The sequence below is a fragment of the Trachinotus anak genome, unplaced genomic scaffold, assembly GCF_046630095.1.
Source record: "Trachinotus anak isolate AG129_WGS33_773 ecotype Australia unplaced genomic scaffold, CSIRO_AGI_Tana_v1 ptg000031l, whole genome shotgun sequence".
Lineage (NCBI taxonomy): Eukaryota > Metazoa > Chordata > Actinopteri > Carangiformes > Carangidae > Trachinotus > Trachinotus anak.
In genome coordinates this window covers 9,296,265-9,320,904 of record NW_027273882.1, presented here as the reverse complement: position 1 = coordinate 9,320,904, position 24,640 = coordinate 9,296,265, and the positions used below count along the sequence as shown (strand labels likewise).

The 24,640-nt window shown below is 48.3% G+C and overlaps 1 protein-coding gene across 2 annotated transcripts; it reads right to left on the bottom strand.

The window, feature by feature from the left end:
- Nucleotides 1-1,318: 1,318 nt before the first annotated feature.
- Nucleotides 1,319-24,549, bottom strand: LOC139612137 (inverted formin-2-like). 2 transcript variants are annotated; one of them, XM_071467378.1, is made up of 24 exons: nt 23,322-24,549; nt 16,609-16,749; nt 15,446-15,707; nt 15,102-15,217; nt 13,612-13,771; nt 12,898-12,931; nt 12,667-12,808; nt 10,543-10,675; nt 9,381-10,124; nt 9,145-9,275; nt 8,982-9,043; nt 8,488-8,590; nt 7,549-7,634; nt 7,331-7,431; nt 7,149-7,219; nt 5,542-5,649; nt 5,353-5,423; nt 4,714-4,834; nt 4,349-4,513; nt 3,951-4,032; nt 3,482-3,604; nt 2,927-3,400; nt 2,492-2,548; nt 1,319-2,319 (listed from the first exon to the last, which is right to left on the bottom strand). In XM_071467378.1, exons 2-23 carry the CDS (start codon nt 16,735-16,737, stop codon nt 2,493-2,495), a joined length of 3,474 nt encoding a protein of 1,157 aa, XP_071323479.1. In that variant the 5' UTR covers nt 16,738-16,749; nt 23,322-24,549; the 3' UTR covers nt 1,319-2,319; nt 2,492. The 2 variants fall into 2 exon arrangements, with proteins under 2 accessions (XP_071323479.1, XP_071323480.1); XM_071467379.1 differs by lacking the exons at nt 1,319-2,319; nt 2,492-2,548; nt 2,927-3,400; ... (1 more) ...; nt 3,951-4,032; nt 4,349-4,513 and having other exon boundaries at nt 4,713-4,834; nt 5,338-5,423.
- Between the last annotated feature and the right edge of the window lie 91 nt (nt 24,550-24,640).

Below are 24,640 nucleotides of genomic sequence, written 5' to 3'. Positions count from 1 at the left end.
GCTGCTGTGAACCAGTGACTGAGCTGCTGTAAACCAGTAACTGAGCTGCTGTAAACCAGTAACTGAGCTGCTTTAAAACCAGTAACTGAGCTGCTGTGAACCAGTAACTGAGCTGCTGTAAACCAGTAACTGAGCTGCTGTGAACCAGTGACTGAGCTGCTGTGAACCAGTGACTGAGCTGCTGTGAACCAGTAACTGAGCTGCTGTAAACCAGTGACTGACTGAGCTGCTGTAAACCAGTAACTGAGCTGCTGTAAACCAGTGACTGAGCTGCTGTAAACCAGTAACTGAGCTGCTTTAAAACCAGTGACTGAGCTGCTGTAAACCAGTAACTGAGCTGCTTTAAAACCAGTAACTGAGCTGCTGTAAACCAGTAACTGAGCTGCTGTAAACCAGTGACTGAGCTGCTTTAAAACCAGTAACTGAGCTGCTGTGAACCAGTGACTGAGCTGCTGTAAACCAGTAACTGAGCTGCTGTAAACCAGTGACTGAGCTGCTGTAAACCAGTAACTGAGCTGCTGTAAACCAGTAACTGAGCTGCTTTAAAACCAGTAACTGAGCTGCTGTGAACCAGTAACTGAGCTGCTGTGAACCAGTGACTGAGCTGCTTTAAAACCAGTAACTGAGCTGCTGTGAACCAGTGACTGAGCTGCTGTGAACCAGTAACTGAGCTGCTGTAAACCAGTGACTGAGCTGCTGTAAACCAGTAACTGAGCTGCTGTAAACCAGTAACTGAGCTGCTTTAAAACCAGTGACTGAGCTGCTGTAAACCAGTAACTGAGCTGCTGTAAACCAGTAACTGAGCTGCTGTAAACCAGTAACTGAGCTGCTGTAAACCAGTGACTGAGCTGCTGTAAACCAGTAACTGAGCTGCTTTAAAACCAGTGACTGAGCTGCTGTGAACCAGTAACTGAGCTGCTTTAAAACCAGTAACTGAGCTGCTGTGAACCAGTGACTGAGCTGCTGTGAACCAGTGACTGAGCTGCTTTAAAACCAGTGACTGAGCTGCTTTAAAACCAGTGACTGAGCTGCTTTAAAACCAGTAACTGAGCTGCTGTGAACCAGTAACTGAGCTGCTGTAAACCAGTGACTGAGCTGCTTTAAAACCAGTAACTGAGCTGCTGTAAACCAGTAACTGAGCTGCTGTGAACCAGTGACTGAGCTGCTGTGAACCAGTAACTGAGCTGCTGTAAACCAGTAACTGAGCTGCTTTAAAACCAGTGACTGAGCTGCTGTAAACCAGTAACTGAGCTGCTTTAAAACCAGTAACTGAGCTGCTGTGAACCAGTGACTGAGCTGCTTTATAACATTGTCCATGTGTCTTTAACGAGTAAAACGCTGGGGGGTGCTGTTTCTCTGCATCACTAGGTACTGTTCCTGCAGTCCAGGTCGTCATGACAACAACCCTTAAGGATAAACAAGCTGACATTCAGGGTTAAGTTCAGATGTAATTGTAATTTCCTTTCAGAACAAACAAGAAAAAACTGTTTTCAGTGGCGTCACAGGCTGTAAAAGGCTGATTTACAGACAGTGATCCACTCTAACCTCTGACCTGACCCAACACAAACTGAAGACACTGACAGAAAAAACTTTCTCTGACTGTTTAAAAGCTGAGCTGGGGGAGGCTTTTATTTTGAAAGGATTACTGTGTCGTGCCCTGGTTTATTCTCAGCTTTTTTCCTGTGTGTTTCTGTCTGAAGAGACGACGACAATGATGATGATGTTAATTTAGTTTTTCATTACTGATTAATTTGCTGATTATTTTCTTTTTAATCTATTGATCACGTGGTCAATAATATAATTATCAGAATCAGAATCAGAATCAGAATCAGTTTTATTGCCAAGTATGTTTTCACATACAAGGAACTTTTTCTGGTGATTGGTGCAATTGGGGATCAGGGGGATCAGCAACAGTGGGGCTCTCTAGCCTTGTTGATAATTATTATAATATAATTAATTATATTTTTGTCTTCACATGTTTTATTAAGTCCAACAAGACTCAGGTTATTATCACATCAACATGAATAAAACATTCACATTTTAACATCTGGAGACTTGAATAAATCCACCAGTCTGGGTCCAGGATCCAGATCAGACCAGATTAAAAGCAGCAGGTTTAGAGGTGCAGTTTGTGAAGGGTCAGTGGAAAAAAGCTGAGTCACTTCAAGATCCTCACTCACCTGTCCGCTCAGGTAAACTGACTTCAAACAGAAAAATAAAATGAATTTGTTTCTCTTTGATCAATTTTTATTTTCTAAAACAGATTTTCTAAAACATGTCCAGTCCTGTTGCCATGGAGACGAGTCATCCTCCATCCATCTGGACAGGAAACACAGAAGAAGAAAGATCAGCAGGAAATTAACAAATAAAAAAGTAGAATCATCAGAAAAAAAAGTCACAGGAGTCGTTTAAATTTTTTATGTTTTGCCCTGAATTTAGTCTGCGTCTGCAGCAGCCTGACAGACTGAGCTCAGGGCAGCTCTGCTCTCACCTCACTGAGACACACACTCTCTCTTCGTCTTCCAGCGCTTGGATCCAGCGTTTGCTCCTGGAGGCCAAAGAAGAGCTCTGATTGGTTGGTTTGATCGGACGTTGTCCTGATCATCATCATCACCCATCACACCCATTCAGACCCAGACCTGACCTAAGACCTAAGACCTCAGACCCAGACCCATACCCATACCCATACCTGACCTAAGACCTAAGACCTAAGACCTCAGACCTCAGACCTCAGACCCAGACCCATACCCATACCTGACCTAAGACCTCAGACAGGTCTCAGACCCAGACCTTTGAGTAAAAACATAAAACTCTGATACAAACCTAAAAATTAAAAAACATTTATCCCAAAATGTGTTTCTGAACAACCCCCCTGATAGGCAGACTGAAACACAACCCAGACTTCAGCTCGCCCCTCAGACTTTACCTGCTAAACCGGTCCTGGACTTGGCTGGTCTGTCCGGACCAGGATCTGGGTCATCGTGGTGTTCGATGGTTTTTGCCTCTAATGATATGATCTCCTGAAACTCAGACTCCTCGTTCCCGTTTAAATCTTCCTTTGTTCCTGGATCCTCTGGTCTGAGCTGGACCTCCTCTCCTGCGGGAGCTCTGACACTGGCCTCTGGGCCAGGACCAGAGTCCACCTCAGAGTCCTGGACTCTGTTCTGACCCTGATCCCCCTCAGTGTCAGCAGTAGTAGGGAAGGCGAGTTTAGGGAGGTTTTCGGTCTCCATGGACCTGCTGTCCGTTTCGGCTGACTCCGGTTCTGGTCTTGTTTCTGCTGGTGGATCTGTGGGAACCTGGACTGTCCCTGGAGGGCCTACAGGTTTCTCTGATTGGCTGGAAACACAAGAATCGGTTTCGTCCACAGCCACTGACCTCTGTATGACCCCAGGATGATCTGACAACAACAACACAGTGAAACACAGACTCAGGAACAAAAGGTCAAAGGTCAGAGACTAAACAATCCCACAGTCCTCACCCTGGATTCTGCTGCCCCTCTCAGCTCGGGATCTGCTCTTCTTGAGGTTGTACCCCTTCCTGATCTCAGCCAGCAGGTTGTCAATGATGCAGCCGCCATCCTGGTTGGACAGGTCCGTCCTGACTGGAGGACGACAGGAGGACATGAACCGTTCTGCAGGGACCCAGCTGTGGAGTCTGACTCTCCTGGTCCACACAGACCTGGATTTACATGAACCTCTCCTGCTTGAGTCACGTGTCACTGCTACAAGAAGCCTGTGGACGGGTTAACTACGACTCCCAGGAAACATCCAATCACAGAGCTCAGACCTGTCTCACTGTTAGATTCTGGTTCTGACACAGTTCAGCAGCTGTGGAGCCTCCTCTAACCTGGTTTCATGGACCAGGAGAGTCCCCGTCTCTGTTCTGGTTTAAAGGATCTGAACACAGACTGAACCTGATTTCAGGTGGAGTTATGGTGTTGGACTCACCGATCTTGTCATCTCCTCTGCGTCTCCTCTCCTCCTCCTGCTGCCTCCTCCTCCTCTCCTGCTCCCTACGACTCCCGTTCTCCTGACAGTGAAGAGGACAGTGAGCATCAACACAACAGAGACATGTCCCGGCTGTGAGTCTGAGTCTGCAGCCACAGTCCAGATGTTTCACAGCTGTGATTCTGGGTCAATCACATTCTTGGTCTTTTATTGATTCAATATGAATGATGATCAATAAGATGAGGATATGATGGAAACATCAGGGTCACTTCTTCTTTAGAGCTTTTCCATGACAGGAAGTCTCTCCTTCTCCTCACACTGACTGTGCCCTATGATTGGCTGCTGGCCGGGCTACCCTGTGATTGGCTGCTGGCTGTGCTGCCTTGTGATTGGCTGACCTTGATGGCTCGGAGGAACAGTCCTCTGAAGGTCTTGATGGTGTTGAAGAGTTCGTCGAGGGAGAAGTTGCCACTGTCTTCACACAGGTAGATGGACAGATCTGTCCTCCTGTCCTCCACTGAGGACAACAGCTGCTGCAGCTGCTCACACAAGCGCAGGTTCTCCTGAAGATAGACCACAGGAGAAGAAGACGACCAAACAGAGCAGCTGAGTACTCTCCCATACCAGACTTATACCAAAAAACAAGTTACTGAGTCTGTCAGTGATTCGTTGTAAAATACAAAGTGAAGATAATGTTCTGAAGAACAGGTTAAAGAACACTTAATAAATCGTCCTGTCGGGGGTGGAGGCAGGTCTGCCTTACCTGTATGGTGGACAGGTACTGCTCCTTCAGGTCATCAGATGAAGAGGAAACTCTGGTCACAGAGTTTTTCAGCTGTTTGATCAGAGTGTTTGTTTCAGACTGAATTGACTCCACATTAAACCTGCGACAGACAGAGAGTCTGTTTGTTCCTGTGGTTCTGGTTCCACTGTCGGTTCCACATTTCCAACAGTTACTACACGTTTAATTAAGACTTTTTAAGAACACACAGAACGACATTTAACATCTCATCACAATGTCCAAAGTATGAAAGAACATCTCTGACAGAACACTGTTACTTTAGAGAACGTCTCTGACCGAACATTGTTTGTTTCGAGAACATCTCCTGCCAGAAGACTGTTAGTTTAGAGAATGTTTCCAGACAGAACACTGTTAGCTTAGAGAACATCTCTGACAGAAAACTGTTAGTTTAGAGAACGTCTCTGAGAGAACAATGTCAGTTCAGAGAACGTCTCTGACAGAACTCTGTTGGTGGAGAACATCAGATCACTGTTGGTGTGGAGAATATCATGAGACCTGCAGATATGGGTCCATTACAGTTTCCTTTGTGAAGTTCTAGTTGTGGGTTCTTTGTGGTTCTTACAGTGAACAGAGAGAAAGTTTAACCTGTCATCAGTTTACCCAGCAGCCTTTTCACAGATCTCCAGATCGTCCGGCAGGTTCAGTAGGTCGGGGTGGTTCTCCTCCACCTCCTATTGATCACAAACAGTAACAGTATGTAGAACATTTGCATGAAAACATCACACAGTCTCACAGTGCTGGTTCCGTCCCAGTATGACCACTACGACCGGTCTGGTTCCGGTGTGTTACCTGCAGGATGTGGTGCAGCAGGGTGATTCTGGTCTTGTTGGCTTTAGTTTCTGTCAGTTTGAGCAGAGTGCTGATCTTAAAACCCTCAGCGTTCCCCGTGTGAGTCCCCTGGTACACACAACACGTCACATGATGATGTCACATGACAAATGATGACATCACATCCGATTAGATCAAATCAGATCATCCACAGATTGTTGAAGCCTGCTGATCCTCAGACTCACACAGGAACTGATACACACAACATACAACTCAACATACAACACATCATACAACACATCATACACCACAACATACAACACATCATACACCACAACATACAACACACACATCATACAACACAACATACAACACATCATACAACACAACACACACACCATACAACACATCATACAACACCATACAACACATCATACAACACAACACACACATCATACAACACAACATACAACACAACATACAACACAACATACATCATACAACACAACATACAACACATCATACAACACAACATACAACACAACATACATCACATACACATCATACACTCATCATATACACAACATACACACATCACACACATCACACACACATCACACACACATCACACACCACACACACATCATATAACACATCACTAGGGCTGGGTACCAAACTTCGGTTCTTTTAAGGCACCGACCGAAATGCTTCAGTAGTACCGAGTATCAAAACATGCCTCATCTTTCTGTGCCAAGTTTCGGTACCCAGAGGTTAATCACGTGATCAAGAACTGATCATGCTACCCTCGATTAGCTGTATTAACGTTACACTTTGCGGCAGGAAAATGTGGTTACGCCCACAGACGGGGTTCACGTGTATCTGCGTTGGGAACTGTAGGTGTGTGTGTGTGTGTGTTGTCGAACCGGTTAAACAATGCCACCGAGGTCAAAAGTGTGGCTCCATTTGACCAAGATTGATGCCAATAGTGCACGATGCAATATATGCCAAAAAGTCATTGCTGCTAAGGCCAGCAACACGACTAATTTAATGAAGCATTTGACCGTGCACAAAATCAATTTAAGAGCAGAAAGTTGCTCCGTGTTTGACTGCAAGAAGGGCGGACCGCAACCATCCTCCTCTCAGCATTCAAGTCAGCCTGTGGATGCTACAGAGCCCGAGCGGCATAATTCAAAATCTGCACCACTGGACTCTGCTTCATCTAAATTATTTGTTGTTAATTTTTTCTGTAAGAAAACTGCTTGGATTGGAAAAATACTAAGCTGAAAAATAAAACTGAAGATTTGTACTGTTATGTCTAATGTAATTTCCTTTTTGTTAGAATTGATATTATAAAATTGGTATCGAAAAAAGTATCGCTCAGGAACCAGTATTGAAGTGAAGGTATCGGTATTGGTACCGGTATCGAAAAATTTTGATTGACACCCAGCCCTACACATCACACACAAATCACATACACATCACACACATCATACAACACATCACACACATCACATACACATCATACACACATCATACAACACATCACACACATCACATACACATCATACAACACATCACACACATCATACAACACATCATACAACACATCTGCTTAACAACAGACTCACATAGTTCAGAAAGTTTCCAACACTCAGGATAAGTTTACAGAAGCTGGGCAGCCGAGTGCTCTCCCTCACACCTGAACACACAGGAAGGAACAGATAAGCAGAACCAGTGTCACTATTGCTGTAATCTACACTCTGTCCTGTGTGTTTATTGTGTTGAGTGTGTATTTGTTGTGTATACAGACTCTGACAGGCTTGGTCCAGCACTTCAACTTTGGGCTTCAGCATCTCCAACACACAGCTGCTCTCCTCACACAGCAACATACACTCTATCCTCAGAGAGTAACTACAACACACACACACACACACACACACACACACACACAGAGTAACGGTGAACACAACCATCAAAGGTAAATGTGTCTGGCAGCAGACAGGTGTGTTTGTGGTGCTCTCCTCCTACCTGGGGACGTCCAGCAGCTGCAGGTAAAACTGGTCCACAGACGCCAACTTGTCCCTGTCTGCTTGGTGAGACTTCAAGTTCTCTATCTGAGGAGGGACAGGTGAGACAGGTGATTAACAGGTGAGACACAACAAACATGAAGGACAGGTAAAGGACACCAAAATGACAGATGAAGAACAAGTAGGAGACAGAGAGACAGGTGAGACAGGTGAGACAAGTAGTAAATGATAGGTGGGACAACAGACAGGTAAATCATGGGTAGGAATTGATGGACATTTAGAACAGAAGAAGATGAAACAGGAAATGGACACGTGCAGGTGATGGACAAGTGAAACGAATGAGGGGCAGGTAGGACAGGTAAAATGTCAAGTTGGGCAGAACAGGTGAATTACAGGTGAAGGACAGGTGATCCTGGGAAAGGAAGCTGGGGTGGGTAGATGAACAGGTGAAAGATGTGATGGACAGGTAAGAGAAATAGGTAGTACAGGAGGGGCAAGAGAAAAGAAAAGTAAAGGACATTTGAGAAACTAATAGTACAGGTGAGACAGGCGAAGGACAGATAGGACTGGTAAACAGCAGGTATGGTCACAAAAGGACAAGTGTATCACAGGTGAGACATATGAAGGCTGGAGGGGACAGAAAAAAGGCAGGAAAAAGAGGTGGGGCCAGAAAAGGACAGGTGAGAGAGTAGGTGAAGGAGGAGGTACAGCAAACAAACATGTCAAGGTGAGAAGTGATTGACAGGCAGGACAACAGAGACAATAAAGGACAGGTAGATGACAGGTAACAGGAAGGGTGGGTGAGGCAGGAAAAATAAAACGAGTGAAGGGAGGAGAAATCAATTTTCAGATGGAGGACAGGTTATTCAAGAAGGGGAAGTGAAAGACAGGTAAAGGACATGTGTAGGACAGGTGTTTGAGTGTCCCTGTGACCTCTGACCTCATGTTTCTCTGGCAACAGTTTGATCAGCTGTTTCAGGACCTCGACATCAAACTTGGATCGGTCTCCTCTCCGGATCAGAGACACAAAGTCCTCGTGGGAACTGCAGGTGACACACAGGAAACAGGTGAGACAGGAGAGACAGACACCAAGGTGAGACAGGAAACTAAGCAGGTCAAGGACAAGTGAGACAATAAGGGACAGCTAGAAAAAAGTTCAAATACAGGTGAGATAGGTGAAGTAGATAAAAGACAGGTGAAGGACAGGTGAGACGTAACAGACATTTATAAAGCAAGGATGGAAATAAAGGGCAGTTTATGGACAGGTAAAGGACAGGTAGACTAAGAGGGACGAGTAAACAACAGATGAAGAGGTGAGACAGGTGGAGGACAGGTGAGAGAGTTCACCTGTCCTCCACCTGTCTCATGAGTCTTAGGACTGACTGTGATGTCATTGTAGAGATGAGTTTGTATTGGCTGAAGTGAATTAGTCACCATTTGAACTGTTTGAGGAAGATGTTGACGTTGAGGCTTTTCTTGGCATCGATGAAGGAAATCTGTGGATAGAGACAACAGATGATCGATTGATTGATCGATTGATTGACTCCATAAAAACCAAAACAACAACATTTAATACAAATAAAAGAAAGATAAAAACCCCTTTGGGCTCGGTCTTGGCTTTGGTTCTGGTCTTGGTCTCAGTTGGAGGCAGACTGAAGAGCTGCTCGATGCTGCAGTAATCTGGTTCCACTGAGTCTGAAGATGCTGATGTCCACAGCGACTGATGAGCTGCAGACAGATGCAGATGTAAGAGGTCCACAAGTGAAGACCAGAATCCTGGACCTGACCCACAGGATCAGGACAAGTCCTCTACAAAGACCTCCGATCACTGACCTTTCAACGCTCTGGACGGGAGCTTCTGCCAGTTCAGTTTCTTCATACGCAGGGTGGGGCAGGGGGTGGGGCTTGTGTGCTGTGCGGGGCTGTCGTATGACATACCCAGACCGTGAAATACCTGGGCTACGATGATGTCACCTGGAGGAGGAGGAGGAGGCGGAGGACCCATACCAGCTAGAGGAGGGGGAGGGGGTGAGGCTCCTATACCAGGTAGAGGGGGAGGAGGGGGTGGAGCTCCTATACCAGGTAGAGGGGGAGGAGGGGGTGGAGCTCCTATACCAGGTAGAGGAGGGGGAGGAGGCAGGGCTCCTATACCAGGTAGAGGAGGGGGAGGGGGTGGAGCTCCCATACCAGGTAGAGGAGGGGGAGGAGGCGGGGCTCCTATACCAGGTAGAGGAGAGGGAGTGGGTGGGGCTCCAATACCAGGTAGAGAGGGAGGAGGGGGAGGAGCTCCCATACCAGGTAGAGGAGGGGGAGGAGGCGGGGCTCCTATACCAGGTAAGGTAGGGGGAGGAGGTGGAGCTCCCTTACCAGGAGAGGGGGAAGTGGGAGGAGTTTGAGAAGATACTGCTGCAGCTGGCGTTGTCGTGGCATCTTTCACACGAGTCTCTGATTGGCCAGGAGGACTGTCAGGTAGTCGGGTCTGTACCGCCCTGTCAATGGTTCGGATCCTGTGATTGGCTGTGAGGGACTTTTGGGGAAGGAGCCTCTCCAGCACACAGTCGACAGAATCCACATCAGCTACAACCAAACAGACCAGTGGAACAGTTATAGATCTGAAGGTGACCATTATTATTATCGTCAATGAATTTGCTGATTATTTTCTCTATGCATCATTGATTCACAAATTTGTTTGTCTGAAAAAACGAAGATTAAGAAAAAGTTTCAGCTTGAAAACTTTCAGAAACGGCTGCAGGATTATTAAAGTACTACTCTACTTCTATTTTATTTTATTTGACTAATCAATTAATTGACTGATTGAATAATCGTAACAACCCTAAAGTCAGGACAACAAAGTAAGAGAACCCACCCAAACCTAACAAGCATACGTTCATTATAAAGACAGAGAGACCCCTCTGATCAGCCCAGAGGATAATGAGATCTGGTCTGACTCATGAAGACCTCTACTGAGGGCATCATTCTTGAAGTCCAGACTTACGGTCCTGGGCCAGCAGAGTGGCTCGGTCAGCCAGCAGCTCCAGAGCCGACCAGACAGAGGCTTTGTCTGGATCCACCAACAACAAGGCCTGAAGCACAGACAGCAGGTGTACCGAGGACGGACTGCTGGACACCTGGACGGACAGAGGGAGGGACACTCAGCATCCTTTACAAAGCAGTTTTAGTTTTGTTGAATAAAGTCATCTATCTATCTATCTATCTATCTATCTATCTATCTAATGTCATCAGAGAACAGCTGGATAATCATCAGATTCAACTTTACTGTCACTGAACACAAATGTTCCAAGACTGTTAATGTTATAAATGAGGAGTATCAATATGTGAGAATGAATCTTGACATGCTGCAGAGTTTCTGGTTTAACAGAGACACCTTCCTCTGAGCTGCAGCCCCGAGTAGGGGTGGGCGGTGCACCGGTGCCATAGTCATCACTGGTGTGATAGTGCACCACGACATGGATTGTGCAATACAGTCAACACTGTGAGAGATAAACAGCCTAATTACACATCAGCCTGTGAAATCATTTTATTTCCCTCAAAGCTTTAGCTGTAGTCTGAATACTTGTAGTTGTATAGTATGTCTTGTAGCAAATTAAAAAGTAAAACACCACCACCTCTGTTATTTGAAACTGGCTGGTTTTAAATCATCCGACATGGAGCAAACTTCAGTATTATACAAGCTTTGTCGCCGTGCCGTGATAGCAAAAGGTGGAAACACAAGCAACCAGTTCCAGCACCTAAAAAACACGCCTGCTCGTGAACATGAAGATGCAATCGGGCCAAAACCAGCCAGATGTCAACCAGCAGCGCCAGTGCAGCACGTCCCATAACCACACGGGTGTCACTCCAGGCATCATTTACCGCTGCTACACCACACGACAAGACCAGTAAGAGATGCAAAGATATCACTAGGGCTCCACGCTATACATAGCAAAGGATATGGTGCCCATTCAAACAGTAGAGAGAGATGGCTTCAGATATGTGGCGTACTCTGGACACAGGATACGAGCTGCCTGGTTGGAAGTTTTTTAACCAGAGGTGTCTGGCAGAGCCACATAAGTGTCTGGTTCAGGACAGCATCATGACCGAAACTGGCAACATTGAAGCTGCCGCTGAGTTATGGTCCAGCCGGACACTGAGCCATATATCAGCCTCACTGCTGCCCAGCAGATGTCTACAGACCGTCTTCTTCCCCAGTGACCACATGATGACCACATGATGACCACGCGATGACCACACAATGACCACACAATGACTACATGATGACCACACAATGACCACACGATGACCACACAATGACTACATGATGACCACACGATGACCACACAATGACTACATGATGACTACACAATGACCACACGATGACTACATGATGACTACACAATGACCACACGATGACCACACAATGACCACACAAGTTGATGATCTGTGTCTGGATGAAGCGTGTCTGGTGTTCATGACGTGGCACATATATGGTGTGCACACTCATTCACTTAAGTTGCTCTGGATAATACACCATTTAAATATTTCACTGTAGTCTTAGAAGCTGTGTGCCTTGATGCGTTCAGTTTTTGTGTTCCCTGATACAAGGTGGCTCACAGCTACCATGTGACCACATGTGACCTTTGGTACAGCAGAACTGGCAGTTTTAGTTTTGTTGTGGCACATAGAGTTAATATCAAGATTGTCATGCTTTTTGCAAAGTAAATGCTGCTGAGAATGCATAATACTCTCCCATGTCTCCCAGCTGACAATGATACATTCCATGTACTGAATTTATTATCAAAATATTTTTTATCTACATAAAGGGACATGACATACTCCTCCCAAAACTTTCTGTTTCAAAAACACATTCGAAGAGAAGCATCTCACACTGAGGCTCCGACACTGACCGGAGCAACAACCTGAGGATGAGACAGATCCACTTGACCAGTCTGAGGACCACGACACTCCAGGTTGGATGTGAAGGTGGTGAAAGTGGACGTGGTGCTGAAGATGGTGTTGGGGGTGGAGGTGTAGTTACCTTGGTGAAGAGTGAGGTGAAGGAGTTTGGGGATACATGTGAACATGTTGAAGGTGGAGGAGGAGGAGTTACAGGTGTAGTTACCTTGGTGAAGAGCGAGGTGAAGACCTGCTCATGGTTGCTCATGTCGATGCCTCCGTACAGTCTCTCCATCTCCTCCTCGTCCTCCGTCAGAGACTCCTCAAATGCATCACACTGGATGTTCAGGTCCTTGTCCTCCGTCTCCCTGGAGACAGAGAAATGTCACAAACTGATGGACACATATTGATTATTGATTATTGAAGAGATGTTTTAAAAGAGAGATGAACTCAGTACCTCAGTCTGGGCAGCAGATCCAGCAGCTGCAGTCCTGTAACAACAGTGAGAAAATCTGATCCTGATCTTCACTTCAATCTAATCCACCACAACAGCAAGGAAACATCCCATAATTCCAGCACATCATCACAGAGATGGATGGATGTTGACACCATAGCAACCACTAGACAACAACGACCTGTTATCACCCAGGCAGCTGTCAAAATAATCACAACATGATTTTTCTGCACGTCATCCAGCCCTTCTGAAACACTATGGCAACCACCTCTTATCGGCCTGGCAACCACTCACTAATGCCATAGAAACCAACTGGAAAGCCCTGGCAACCACTTAGGAATGCCCCATTAACCATCTGTTACAACCAAGCAACTACCCAGCAACCACCTGTTGTGAGCCTAACAAGCACTTAGTAACACCTTAGCAACCAACTAGGAAGCCCTCACAACCACTAGAAGCAATGCAACAACCACCTCACACTGTAAAAAGAGACATGTTGCTGCTCTCTGGTGGACAAACTACAGAGTGGCAACCCTGTTCAAAAACATCTTTGGCATTTGTGTTTTCACACAGAAAAGCCTACGTTTCCATAGCAACCACTCGAGGTAGGAATCACCTATGGCATCCATCAGAAACCTCCCAGCTCTTCACTCTCCTCCTGTTCTGTCTGTAAACAACTGTAATGTTGATGTGCTTCTCTTTACTCCAGTCAGTTACCAATGAACTCCTGTCGCAGTCGGTCCCTCCTCCTCAGGTCCTCGTGTCCAAACACCAGCACATTGACAACGCTCATCAGCGTCACCATGTACGCGACGTTATCGGTGCCGTGAAGCTCGTTCATGATCACGCTGAAGCGGTACTTCTGCTTCTTCAGACTCTGAACGCAAACACAGGAAATTCAACAGCTCAGAGACGTTGACACAGTATCACAGTCAAGCTTTTCAACCAAGGTCTCAACTTTAAATGTGAGAAAAGACAAAGTGCGGTCAAACTGGAACAAAAGCTCTAATTTCATTTCTACACATTCACAGAAGAGCATAAAGCGTGAGCAGGTAAAACAAAGGTGAATATGTTTTCCAGCTGCAGGATACATGAATTAACCTCAGAAATGTTTTTCATCTGCTCGAATCACAGAACACCAGATATTTGTTGGTTTTATTGAGGAACGATGGACAGGTAAGATCTTGCACACATGAGGACAGTGCCCCATCATGACCCAGTTCTGGGTTCAGAGCAGGTGAAAACAAGCCTGGACGCAGTCGGTGCCAGGACGACGCCCACACCTGAATCTGATCCGAGGTTCTTATCTGCAGGTACACCCTCATCTTACACACTCACTGATAACTGAACAAACACAATATTTCAGAGCTGATGAAGTTTCTCCTGAGTCCTCATGTCTCTGCTGCGTCATGGTCTTCACCTCGGTCTGGTTCAGTCTGACAGAACTCACTCAGAAAGAGTAGAAATACTTTCTTACAAGTACTTCAAAAAACAGTACAGACGTATTACCACCATCATGTACTTAAAGGACCTATTTTTTATTTTTATTTTTTATTTAAGTCTTGCTATTGCTACATAGCTAACATTGGCATTAGCATTAACGTTGGTTTACTTACCAGTCTCATCAAGAGCTTCAGTCATTGTTGTGAAAACAAGACAAGAGGTGATAATACGTCCTCTGAGCAGCTACGTCCTCAGACTGGACACCACAGTGATCAGCTGGACTGGGGCTAGCTGGTTAGCATGCTAACCTCAGTAGAAGAAAAGAAGTTAGCAATGACCACAGCACTGGTCAGCTTGGAACTTCTTCTTCTTCTCTATCTTTATTCTAACCAGAGAAGCTTGGATGAGGACAGTGGCTGCGTTCAGAAACGTCTACTAACGACTAAGTGTGACGTCAAAATGAGTATGTTGTGCGTTCCAACTGCATAGTATGTGAATTTTGTGTACCTGAGGAATACCCGGATGTAAACTAGGTTAGAAAGACTTTCTCAGTATGCTCCGTGAGCGTTGCGGCTCCGTGAGCATTGCGGCTCCTCAAACCACGATGGCGGGCAACGAGGTGGAGGCTCCCGGCACTAGCCAGCAACAAATTGTGAACAAATGTGAATGTGCTCCTCTGGACCCAGGACGTTACTGTACTCTCCACTACACTAACCAGTACAACCAGTACAACCAGTACAACTAGCGTCTGCTGGGGCAGGTACCTTGTAGCTGTCGAAGGCTTCCAGAGCCAGGCGGTGTCCTTGAGGGTCAAACAGAGCAAGAGCCGCCAGCAGCTCAAACACCTGCATCTTCACCATGACGTTGGATGTGTCCAGGGCTGAGGGGACACACAGATGGACACGAGGACAGGTCACGTGACTCCAAAAGAACCAATGAGAAGACACATCATAAACACGGGTCAGAGTCAGGTGTGTTAATTCACCTGAACAACTAAAGACAAAGGAGGGATGAAGGAGGAAAGGCAGGAAGGATTTTATTGATATTTGGACAAGAACATGGAGAAGGAGGAAAGGTCAAACGAAGACGGAGGCCTGGGTGCACCCACCCTGTGTCAGGGTCCTGACGTAGCTCTCGTTGTCCAGGATGAAGTGCAGTCCTGCAGACGAGTTCATGACGGCCCGGATGCAGCCGACGCAGGTCAGCTGCAGCAGAGCGTCTGCGATGCGGGCGCAGCCGCGGCCAGACAGACGCTCCAGCGCCTCCATCAGCAGGTCCAGGCCTCGCAGCTCAAGGAACTGCACCATCCAGGACTGATCGCTGGACTCCAGCCTCCGTTGCAAACCAGAGTAGTTCACCACTGTGGGGACCTGGAGGGACAAGGGGCGATCAGGGACCAGGAGCTTGTTCAGACAGGAAATATAAATTTTATACAAAATAAAATACGAGCTGCTCATCAGGAGGCAGCAGAGACACAGGACGTGGTCTCACAGGTGTGTGCTCATCAGCTCATCACACTTCAACACTGTCCTCAGTCCTCGTGTCTCTGGTCTGTCCACCTGGTTCAGACTCAGTAGACGTGTTGATCCACTGCAGCGTGGACAGTCACAGGTTCATCAGGTCATTTATCTTTTCTTGTATTTATTTTTCTTGTATAATGTATTTATTATTTTATTTTCCTCTCAGTGAAAACTGTCATTTAAACTATCGTTTTAAAAGAAAATGAAAATGAGACATTTTTCATATCATTTCATCATGGTTAATTTTAATTCTTAATTAATAATAATAATAATAATAATCAAAAGTTTAATTTTCAATACAAATGTGAAAACATATAAACTGTAGATAATTAACACATCATTGCTGCACAAACATCTGTATATGTCACTTTCTGTATTTACTGTTTATATTACTCAGTGTTTCTCAGGGATCAATAACGTCTGATCTTTAAAATCTGATTCATGTTTTCCTCCAGATTTATTCTGAAGTTCAGTTTCTGCTTTTCACAAATGTAAAATTAAAACCAAAGATAAGTTTCATGATTTATTTATTTTGAACTCTTAACAAATGATGAATAAAATGAAATGATTTGAATATTGTCAGCCACAGGCTCCTGTACCTGTTTCAGGTGACACTGTCCAGCAGGTGGAACTGTTGAACAGCTGTGATCAGCTCTGATCAATATCAGATATTGATAACATGATGTTCTTTTAAAAACAACCTGTTGTAAAGTTGTAGTTTATCCCGCTGACCACCAGGTGTCAGTCCTACCTGCAGCAGTCGGATGCACAGTTCGGGGTTGGCATTCTCCAGATTCGCCTCCAGAGTGGTGTCTGGGTCGTGGACGGGGCTTCCGGTCACTTGCTCCTTCACAGCCCCCCATTTGGTTTTGGCTGCCATGATGATGAGAAGCTGCAGAGAGACAAGAGACCAGAGGTTTTTATTGATCATTGATTTGTCCAATCAGCTTCCACCTGCAGGTCTGTGGAGATGTGGGGCAGAATTATTGATCAGTCTCCTGATTGGTTAGTTAATCGTTTCCCAGGGTTCAAAGGGAGAAGGTCTCGATGTGACAATGACAACCTCAGCTCTGATGGTTTGCCCCCCGCCCCCCTCAATGACTCAACTCTTTATTGTGAAAGGTTCACTTCCCTTCAGCTGTTTCTATTTCACAATGTTCTTTTCCCTGGAGACGGTTTCATTTCATAACCCTGATTATCACTGGACAGGTCGTCCTCTTTCACGAGCTGCTGGTCTCAGGACCGTTTGTGGATGTGGATTGGTTTTGTCCCGCAGGTCTTCAGTGTTTCAGAACTGAGTCACCACAGTCTCAGTCCTGTGACTCTGTGCTGTCAGTGTGTGCTCTGTTCTCTGAAAAACACGTTCCTCTCGTTCTAAACCAGTTCTTGTCTAATGTTCCATCAACACCTCCATCCAGACTGAGACCTGAGACCTGAGACCTGAGACCTGAGACCAGGGATCTGAGACCAGGGACCTGAGACCTGAGACCAGGGATCTGAGACCAGGGACCTGAGACCTGAGACCTGAGACCAGGGACCTGAGACCTGAGACCAGGGACCTGAGACCAGGGACCTGAGACCTGAGACCTGAGACCTGAGACCTGAGACCAGGGACCTGAGACCTGAGACCAGGGATCTGAGACCAGGGATCTGAGACCAGGGACCTGAGACCTGAGACCTGAGACCAGGGACCTGAGACCTGAGACAAGGGACCTGAAACCTGAGACCAGGGACCTGAGACCAGGGACCTGAGACCTGAGACCAGGGATCTGAGACCTGAGACCTGAGACCAGGGACCTGAAACCTGAGACCTGAGACCTGGGATCTGAGACCAGGGATCTGAGACCTGAGACCTGAGACCTGAGACCAGGGACCTGAGACCTGAGACCAGGGATCTGAGACCAGGGACCTGAGACAAGGGATCTGAGACCAGGGATCTGAGACCAGGGACCTGAGACAAGGGATCTGAGACCAGGGATCTGAGACCAGGGACCTGAGACAAGGGACCTGAGACCAGGGACCTGAGACCTGAGACCAGGGATCTGAGACCAGGGATCTGAGACCAGGGACCTGAGACCAGGGACCTGAGACAAGGGACCTGAAACGTGAGACCAGGGACCTGAGACCTGAGACCAGGGACCTGAGACCAGGGACCAGGGACCAGGGACCAGGGACCAGGGACCTGAGACCTGAGACCTGAGACCAGGGACCTGAGACCTGAGACCAGGGATCTGAGACCAGGGATCTGAGACCAGGGACCTGAGACAAGGGATCTGAGACCAGGGATCTGAGACCAGGGACCTGAGACAAGGGACCTGAAACCTGAGACCAGGGACCTGAGACCTGAGACCAGGGATCTGAGACCTGAGACCTGAGACCAGGGACCTGAAACCTGAGACCTGAGACCTGGGATCTGAGACCAGGGATCTGAGACCTGAGACCTGAGACCTGAGACCAGGGACCTGAGACCTGAGACCAGGGATCTGAGACCAGGGACCTGAGACAAGGGATCTGAGACCAGGGATCTGAGACCAGGGACCTGAGACCAGGGATCTGAGACCAGGGACCTGAGACAAGGGATCTGAGACCAGGGATCTGAGACCAGGGACCTGAGACAAGGGATCTGAGACCAGGGATCTGAGACCAGGGACCTGAGACAAGGGACCTGAAACCTGAGACCAGGGACCTGAGACCAGGGATCTGAGACCAGGGATCTGAGACCTGAGACCTGAGACCAGGGACCTGAGACCAGGGATCTGAGACCTGAGACCTGAGACTTGAGACCAGGGATCTGAGACCTGAGACCAGGGACCTGAGACCAGGGACCAGGGACCAGGGACCAGGGACCTGAGACCTGAGACAAGGGACCTGAAACCTGAGACCAGGGACCTGAGACCAGGGACCTGAGACCTGAGACCAGGGATCTGAGACCTGAGACCTGAGACCAGGGACCTGAAACCTGAGACCTGAGACCTGGGATCTGAGACCAGGGATCTGAGACCTGAGACCTGAGACCTGAGACCAGGGACCAGGGACCTGAGACCTGAGACCAGGGATCTGAGACCAGGGATCTGAGACCAGGGACCTGAGACAAGGGATCTGAGACCAGGGATCTGAGACCAGGGACCTGAGACAAGGGATCTGAGACCAGGGATCTGAGACCAGGGACCTGAGACAAGGGACCTGAGACCAGGGACCTGAGACCTGAGACCAGGGATCTGAGACCAGGGATCTGAGACCAGGGACCTGAGACCAGGGACCTGAGACAAGGGACCTGAAACGTGAGACCAGGGACCTGAGACCTGAGACCAGGGACCTGAGACCAGGGACCAGGGACCAGGGACCAGGGACCTGAGACCTGAAACCTGAGACCAGGGACCTGAGACCTGAGACCAGGGATCTGAGACCAGGGATCTGAGACCAGGGACCTGAGACAAGGGATCTGAGACCAGGGATCTGAGACCAGGGACCTGAGACAAGGGATCTGAGACCAGGGATCTGAGACCAGGGACCTGAGACAAGGGACCTGAAACCTGAGACCAGGGACCTGAGACCAGGGACCTGAGACCAGGGACCTGAGACCTGAGACCTGAGACCAGGGATCTGAGACCTGAGACCTGAGACCAGGGACCTGAAACCTGAGACCTGAGACCTGGGATCTGAGACCAGGGATCTGAGACCTGAGACCTGAGACCTGAGACCAGGGACCTGAGACCTGAGACCTGAGACCAGGGATCTGAGACCAGGGATCTGAGACCAGGGACCTGAGACAAGGGATCTGAGACCAGGGATCTGAGACCAGGGACCTGAGACAAGGGATCTGAGACCAGGGATCTGAGACCAGGGACCTGAGACAAGGGACCTGAAACCTGAGACCAGGGACCTGAGACCAGGGATCTGAGACCAGGGATCTGAGACCTGAGACCTGAGACCAGGGACCTGAGACCAGGGATCTGAGACCTGAGACCTGAGACTTGAGACCAGGGATCTGAGACCTGAGACCAGGGACCTGAGACCAGGGACCAGGGACCAGGGACCAGGGACCTGAGACCTGAGACAAGGGACCTGAAACCTGAGACCAGGGACCTGAGACCAGGGACCTGAGACCTGAGACCAGGGATCTGAGACCTGAGACCTGAGACCAGGGACCTGAAACCTGAGACCTGAGACCTGGGATCTGAGACCAGGGATCTGAGACCTGAGACCTGAGACCTGAGACCAGGGACCAGGGACCTGAGACCTGAGACCAGGGATCTGAGACCAGGGATCTGAGACCAGGGACCTGAGACAAGGGATCTGAGACCAGGGATCTGAGACCAGGGACCTGAGACAAGGGATCTGAGACCAGGGATCTGAGACCAGGGACCTGAGACAAGGGACCTGAGACCAGGGACCTGAGACCTGAGACCAGGGATCTGAGACCAGGGATCTGAGACCAGGGACCTGAGACCAGGGACCTGAGACAAGGGACCTGAAACGTGAGACCAGGGACCTGAGACCTGAGACCAGGGACCTGAGACCAGGGACCAGGGACCAGGGACCAGGGACCTGAGACCTGAAACCTGAGACCAGGGACCTGAGACCTGAGACCAGGGATCTGAGACCAGGGATCTGAGACCAGGGACCTGAGACAAGGGATCTGAGACCAGGGATCTGAGACCAGGGACCTGAGACAAGGGATCTGAGACCAGGGATCTGAGACCAGGGACCTGAGACAAGGGACCTGAAACCTGAGACCAGGGACCTGAGACCAGGGACCTGAGACCAGGGACCTGAGACCTGAGACCTGAGACCTGAGACCAGGGATCTGAGACCTGAGACCTGAGACCAGGGACCTGAAACCTGAGACCTGAGACCTGGGATCTGAGACCAGGGATCTGAGACCTGAGACCTGAGACCTGAGACCAGGGACCTGAGACCTGAGACCTGAGACCAGGGATCTGAGACCAGGGATCTGAGACCAGGGACCTGAGACAAGGGATCTGAGACCAGGGATCTGAGACCAGGGACCTGAGACAAGGGATCTGAGACCAGGGATCTGAGACCAGGGACCTGAGACAAGGGACCTGAAACCTGAGACCAGGGACCTGAGACCAGGGATCTGAGACCAGGGATCTGAGACCTGAGACCTGAGACCAGGGACCTGAGACCAGGGATCTGAGACCTGAGACCTGAGACTTGAGACCAGGGATCTGAGACCTGAGACCAGGGACCTGAGACCAGGGACCAGGGACCAGGGACCAGGGACCTGAGACCTGAGACCTGAGACCTGAGACCTGAGACCAGGGATCTGAGACCAGGGACCTGAGACTTGAGACCAGGGATCTGAGACCTGAGACCTGAGACCAGGGATCTGAGACAAGGGACCTGAAACCTGAGACCAGGGACCTGAGACCTGAGACATGAGACCAGGGACCTGAGACCAGGGACCTCAGACAAGGGACCTAAAACCTGAGACCTGAAACCTGAGACCAGGGATCTGAGACCAGGGATCTGAGACCTGAGACCTGAGACCTGAGACCAGGGACCTGAGACCAGGGATCTGAGACCAGGGATCTGAGACCTGAGACCTGAGACCAGGGACCTGAGACCAGGGACCTGAGACCTGAGACCTGAGACAAGGGACCTGAAACGTGAGACCAGGGATCTGAGACCAGGGACCTGAGACTTGAGACCAGGGACCTGAGACCTGAGACCAGGGATCTGAGACCAGGGACCTGAGACCTGAGACCAGGGACCTGAGACTTGAGACCAGGGACCTGAGACCAGGGACCTGAGACCTGAGACCAGGGATCTGAGACCAGGGACCTGAGACAAGGGACCTGAAACATGAGACCAGGGACCTGAGACCTGAGACCAGGGACCTGAGACCAGGGACCAGGGACCAGGGACCAGGGACCTGAGACCTGAGACCTGAGACCAGGGATCTGAGACCTGAGACCTGAGACCAGGGATCTGAGACCAGGGACCTGAGACCTGAGACCAGGGACCTGAGACCTGAGACTTGAGACCAGGGATCTGAGACCAGGGACCTGAGACTTGAGACCAGGGACCTGAGACCTGAGACCTGAGACCAGGGATCTGAGACCAGGGACCTGAGACTTGAGACCAGGGACCTGAGACCTGAGACCTGAGACCAGGGATCTGAGACCAGGGACCTGAGACTTGAGACCAGGGACCTGAGACCTGAGACCTGAGACCAGGGATCTGAGACCAGGGACCTGAGACTTGAGACCAGGGACCTGAGACCTGAGACCTGAGACCAGGGATCTGAGACCAGGGACCTGAGACTTGAGACCAGGGACCTGAGACCTGAGACCAGGGACCTGAGACCTGAGACCTGAGACCTGAGACCAGGGACCTGAGACCAGGGGCGGTTCTGCTGTTGATAGATGACTCGGTGATTCAGGAGGTTCCTGTCGGAGATTAAATCAGGTTGGTTTCAGTCAGAACCACAGGATCAATGAGAGAACAGGAAGTGACTGATGTCATCAATCACTGATCAGTGATCGGACGTCAGATCAGAGCAGAACAAACAGGTTAGATCAGGAACCACATGACCTCGGACCTGCAGAGAAAACACTGTACAAGATCCTCATCAACTAAGCCTCAAATATTTCACCTGTCTGTACAGCTGACAGGTGAGTACAGGTGAGTTCAGGTGAGTTCAGGTGAGTACAGGTGAGTACAGGTGAGTTCAGGTGAGTTCAGGTGAGTTCAGGTGAGTACAGGTGAGGGTAAATCAGTGGCTTTCCTCAGAGTTAATGATTATTACAGGTGAAGGGATTCAGGTGATAAACTTCCAGCCCACTTATTGATCAGTTATTGATCTGTCTATGAAATGTCAGGAACACAGAGGAGCCTGCAGGTGATGATGTGTTCAAATGTCTTGTTTTATGTGAGCGTCCCCACATGTGAATGTTTAACGAGCTAATGTTTGGAAAATAATCACAACGATTAATCAATTATCAAACTGGTTGCAGATTATTTTCTGTCGATTAATCAATTGATTCATCGTTGCAGCTCTATGTTACGTGCTGAGCTAGTTTCACTGAGAGTCCATGAGTCTTTAAACAACAGGTAACATCACAACACACAACTTCATCTCTTCCGCAGCTTGTCAGTGTGAGACTGCCAGTGAACCTCACTGTTGCTCTGAGCAGCTTGAACAAGGGATCAGTCACCTGTCGGAGCCTCGAGGCGCTGGTTTACCTGCAGCCGCGGACCCACCCACAGGACTGGCGCTGAGCCCGGCCTCCTCTGTGCGAGTCTTACCAGACTCCACTCAAAACTCTGGCAAATTAATGTTCCCTTGCACTTCAGGAAAGGTTCGCACAAAGTAAAGAACAGTTTTAAATACTGTACAGATAAAATGTTTATTCTGGTTAATTCGGCTTAGTGAAGATTCATCAAAAACGCTTTATTCCTGTAAAACGTCATTTTATATTTTATATCAGATCTTACCTTTTTTGACGCGGTTGTCTGTATATTTGGTGGAATTGGGTTGAAACGACGTCTTCAGGAAAAGCAGATTTAAACGTATTTTAACTTTAAATGATGTCGAGGTTCGAGACTCAGACTCAGTTTTCTTCAGTTAAGTTTCGCCGGTTTTTCTAACGGAGTTCGGCCGCGGAACAAATCTGAAAGTTTCACCATCTCACTTTAAACTTTCAGGTTTTCTGAGGTTAACTTTTAAACGACAGAGCTTCATGTTCACGGTAATGAAGCCTGATCCTGACCGTGAGAGCCGGGGGCGGGGGCCGCTCTCCGCCGGGCTGTCTGCGGCGACTGGCGGGGACACAGTCAGGACCTTCCGGTCTGTGCGGTAAACCACCGCCCGCCGGGATGGGCGGGGTCAGAGGTCACCGCGGTAACAGCCGCCCCATCTGGGCGCGTCCACTTGTTTAAAACTGACCCTGTGCCTGCGGCTCTGTGAAATAACATCAGGGCTGAAACATGAAGTCCGTGAGTTCAGAGCCTGAAGACAGTTAATGTTCAGACGCAACGACGACGTGTGAACAGTTCATTAGTAAATTCACACAATGTGAGAGCTGAGGAGAGAACAAAGGTGAACATGGAACCGGGCATGAAAACACACTTTCACATGTGAGGCCCAGGTGATTTGTTGGCAGAGGTCTGACTCCATCTGATGGAGGTGTAAGGCCGCAGGAATCAGGTGACATAAAGAGATGGTTCTGGTGGGTGAATGGGTCAAGTACAGGACTTTCTGCAGAGACTGGGCTCTGACTCCCGAATGAAAAGTTCTTTCCTACTTATTTTAGACTTAGTTGATTTATTATCCTGTTCTTTTTTTACTGTTTGGTCAGGTGTATGCACCTAAACTACTTGGTAAAGTTTAGGAAAAGTTTGATTTAAAATAAATCCTGTCACATTAACCATGTTAGAAAGACGTTATAGCAAAACTTCTCCTGTCTGACACACTGAAGTGGTCCAGGAAACCCACCCTGGCTTTGTACCCTGGTTGCAAATAGCATCTGCCTTTAAAAAAACCCCACTTAGACCAAATATGCAATAGTGTGTTTCTGGAATCACCTCCTATATCAAAATGATTGTAATGCATTTTTCCCCACATTTGAACTGTGATGATTCCTCTTCAGAATGTTTTTGACCTGTCGTTCTTCTCATTTACAGATCTGAGAAACCACTTGTAAAACCATAATGTATCCTGAAATGTAGAAATCTCTGCCTTGTTTAATGTCTCATAAAAACTTTAATGAAGATGAGGACAGTCTGTGTGAGGACAGTGTGTTTGCTGACAGTCA

Coding starts and splice junctions, on each gene's coding strand:
- LOC139612137 (XM_071467378.1), bottom strand. CDS start 16,737: ATGGCAGCCAAAACCAAATGGGGGGCTGTGAAGGAGCAAGTGACCGGA. Junction 13,772..15,101: donor AAGCCTTCGACAGCTACAAG/GTACCTGCCCCA, acceptor GTTTGCGTTCAG/AGTCTGAAGAAGCAGAAGTA. Junction 3,605..3,950: donor CAGAGGAGATGACAAGATCG/GTGAGTCCAACA, acceptor GTCGTCCTCCAG/TCAGGACGGACCTGTCCAAC.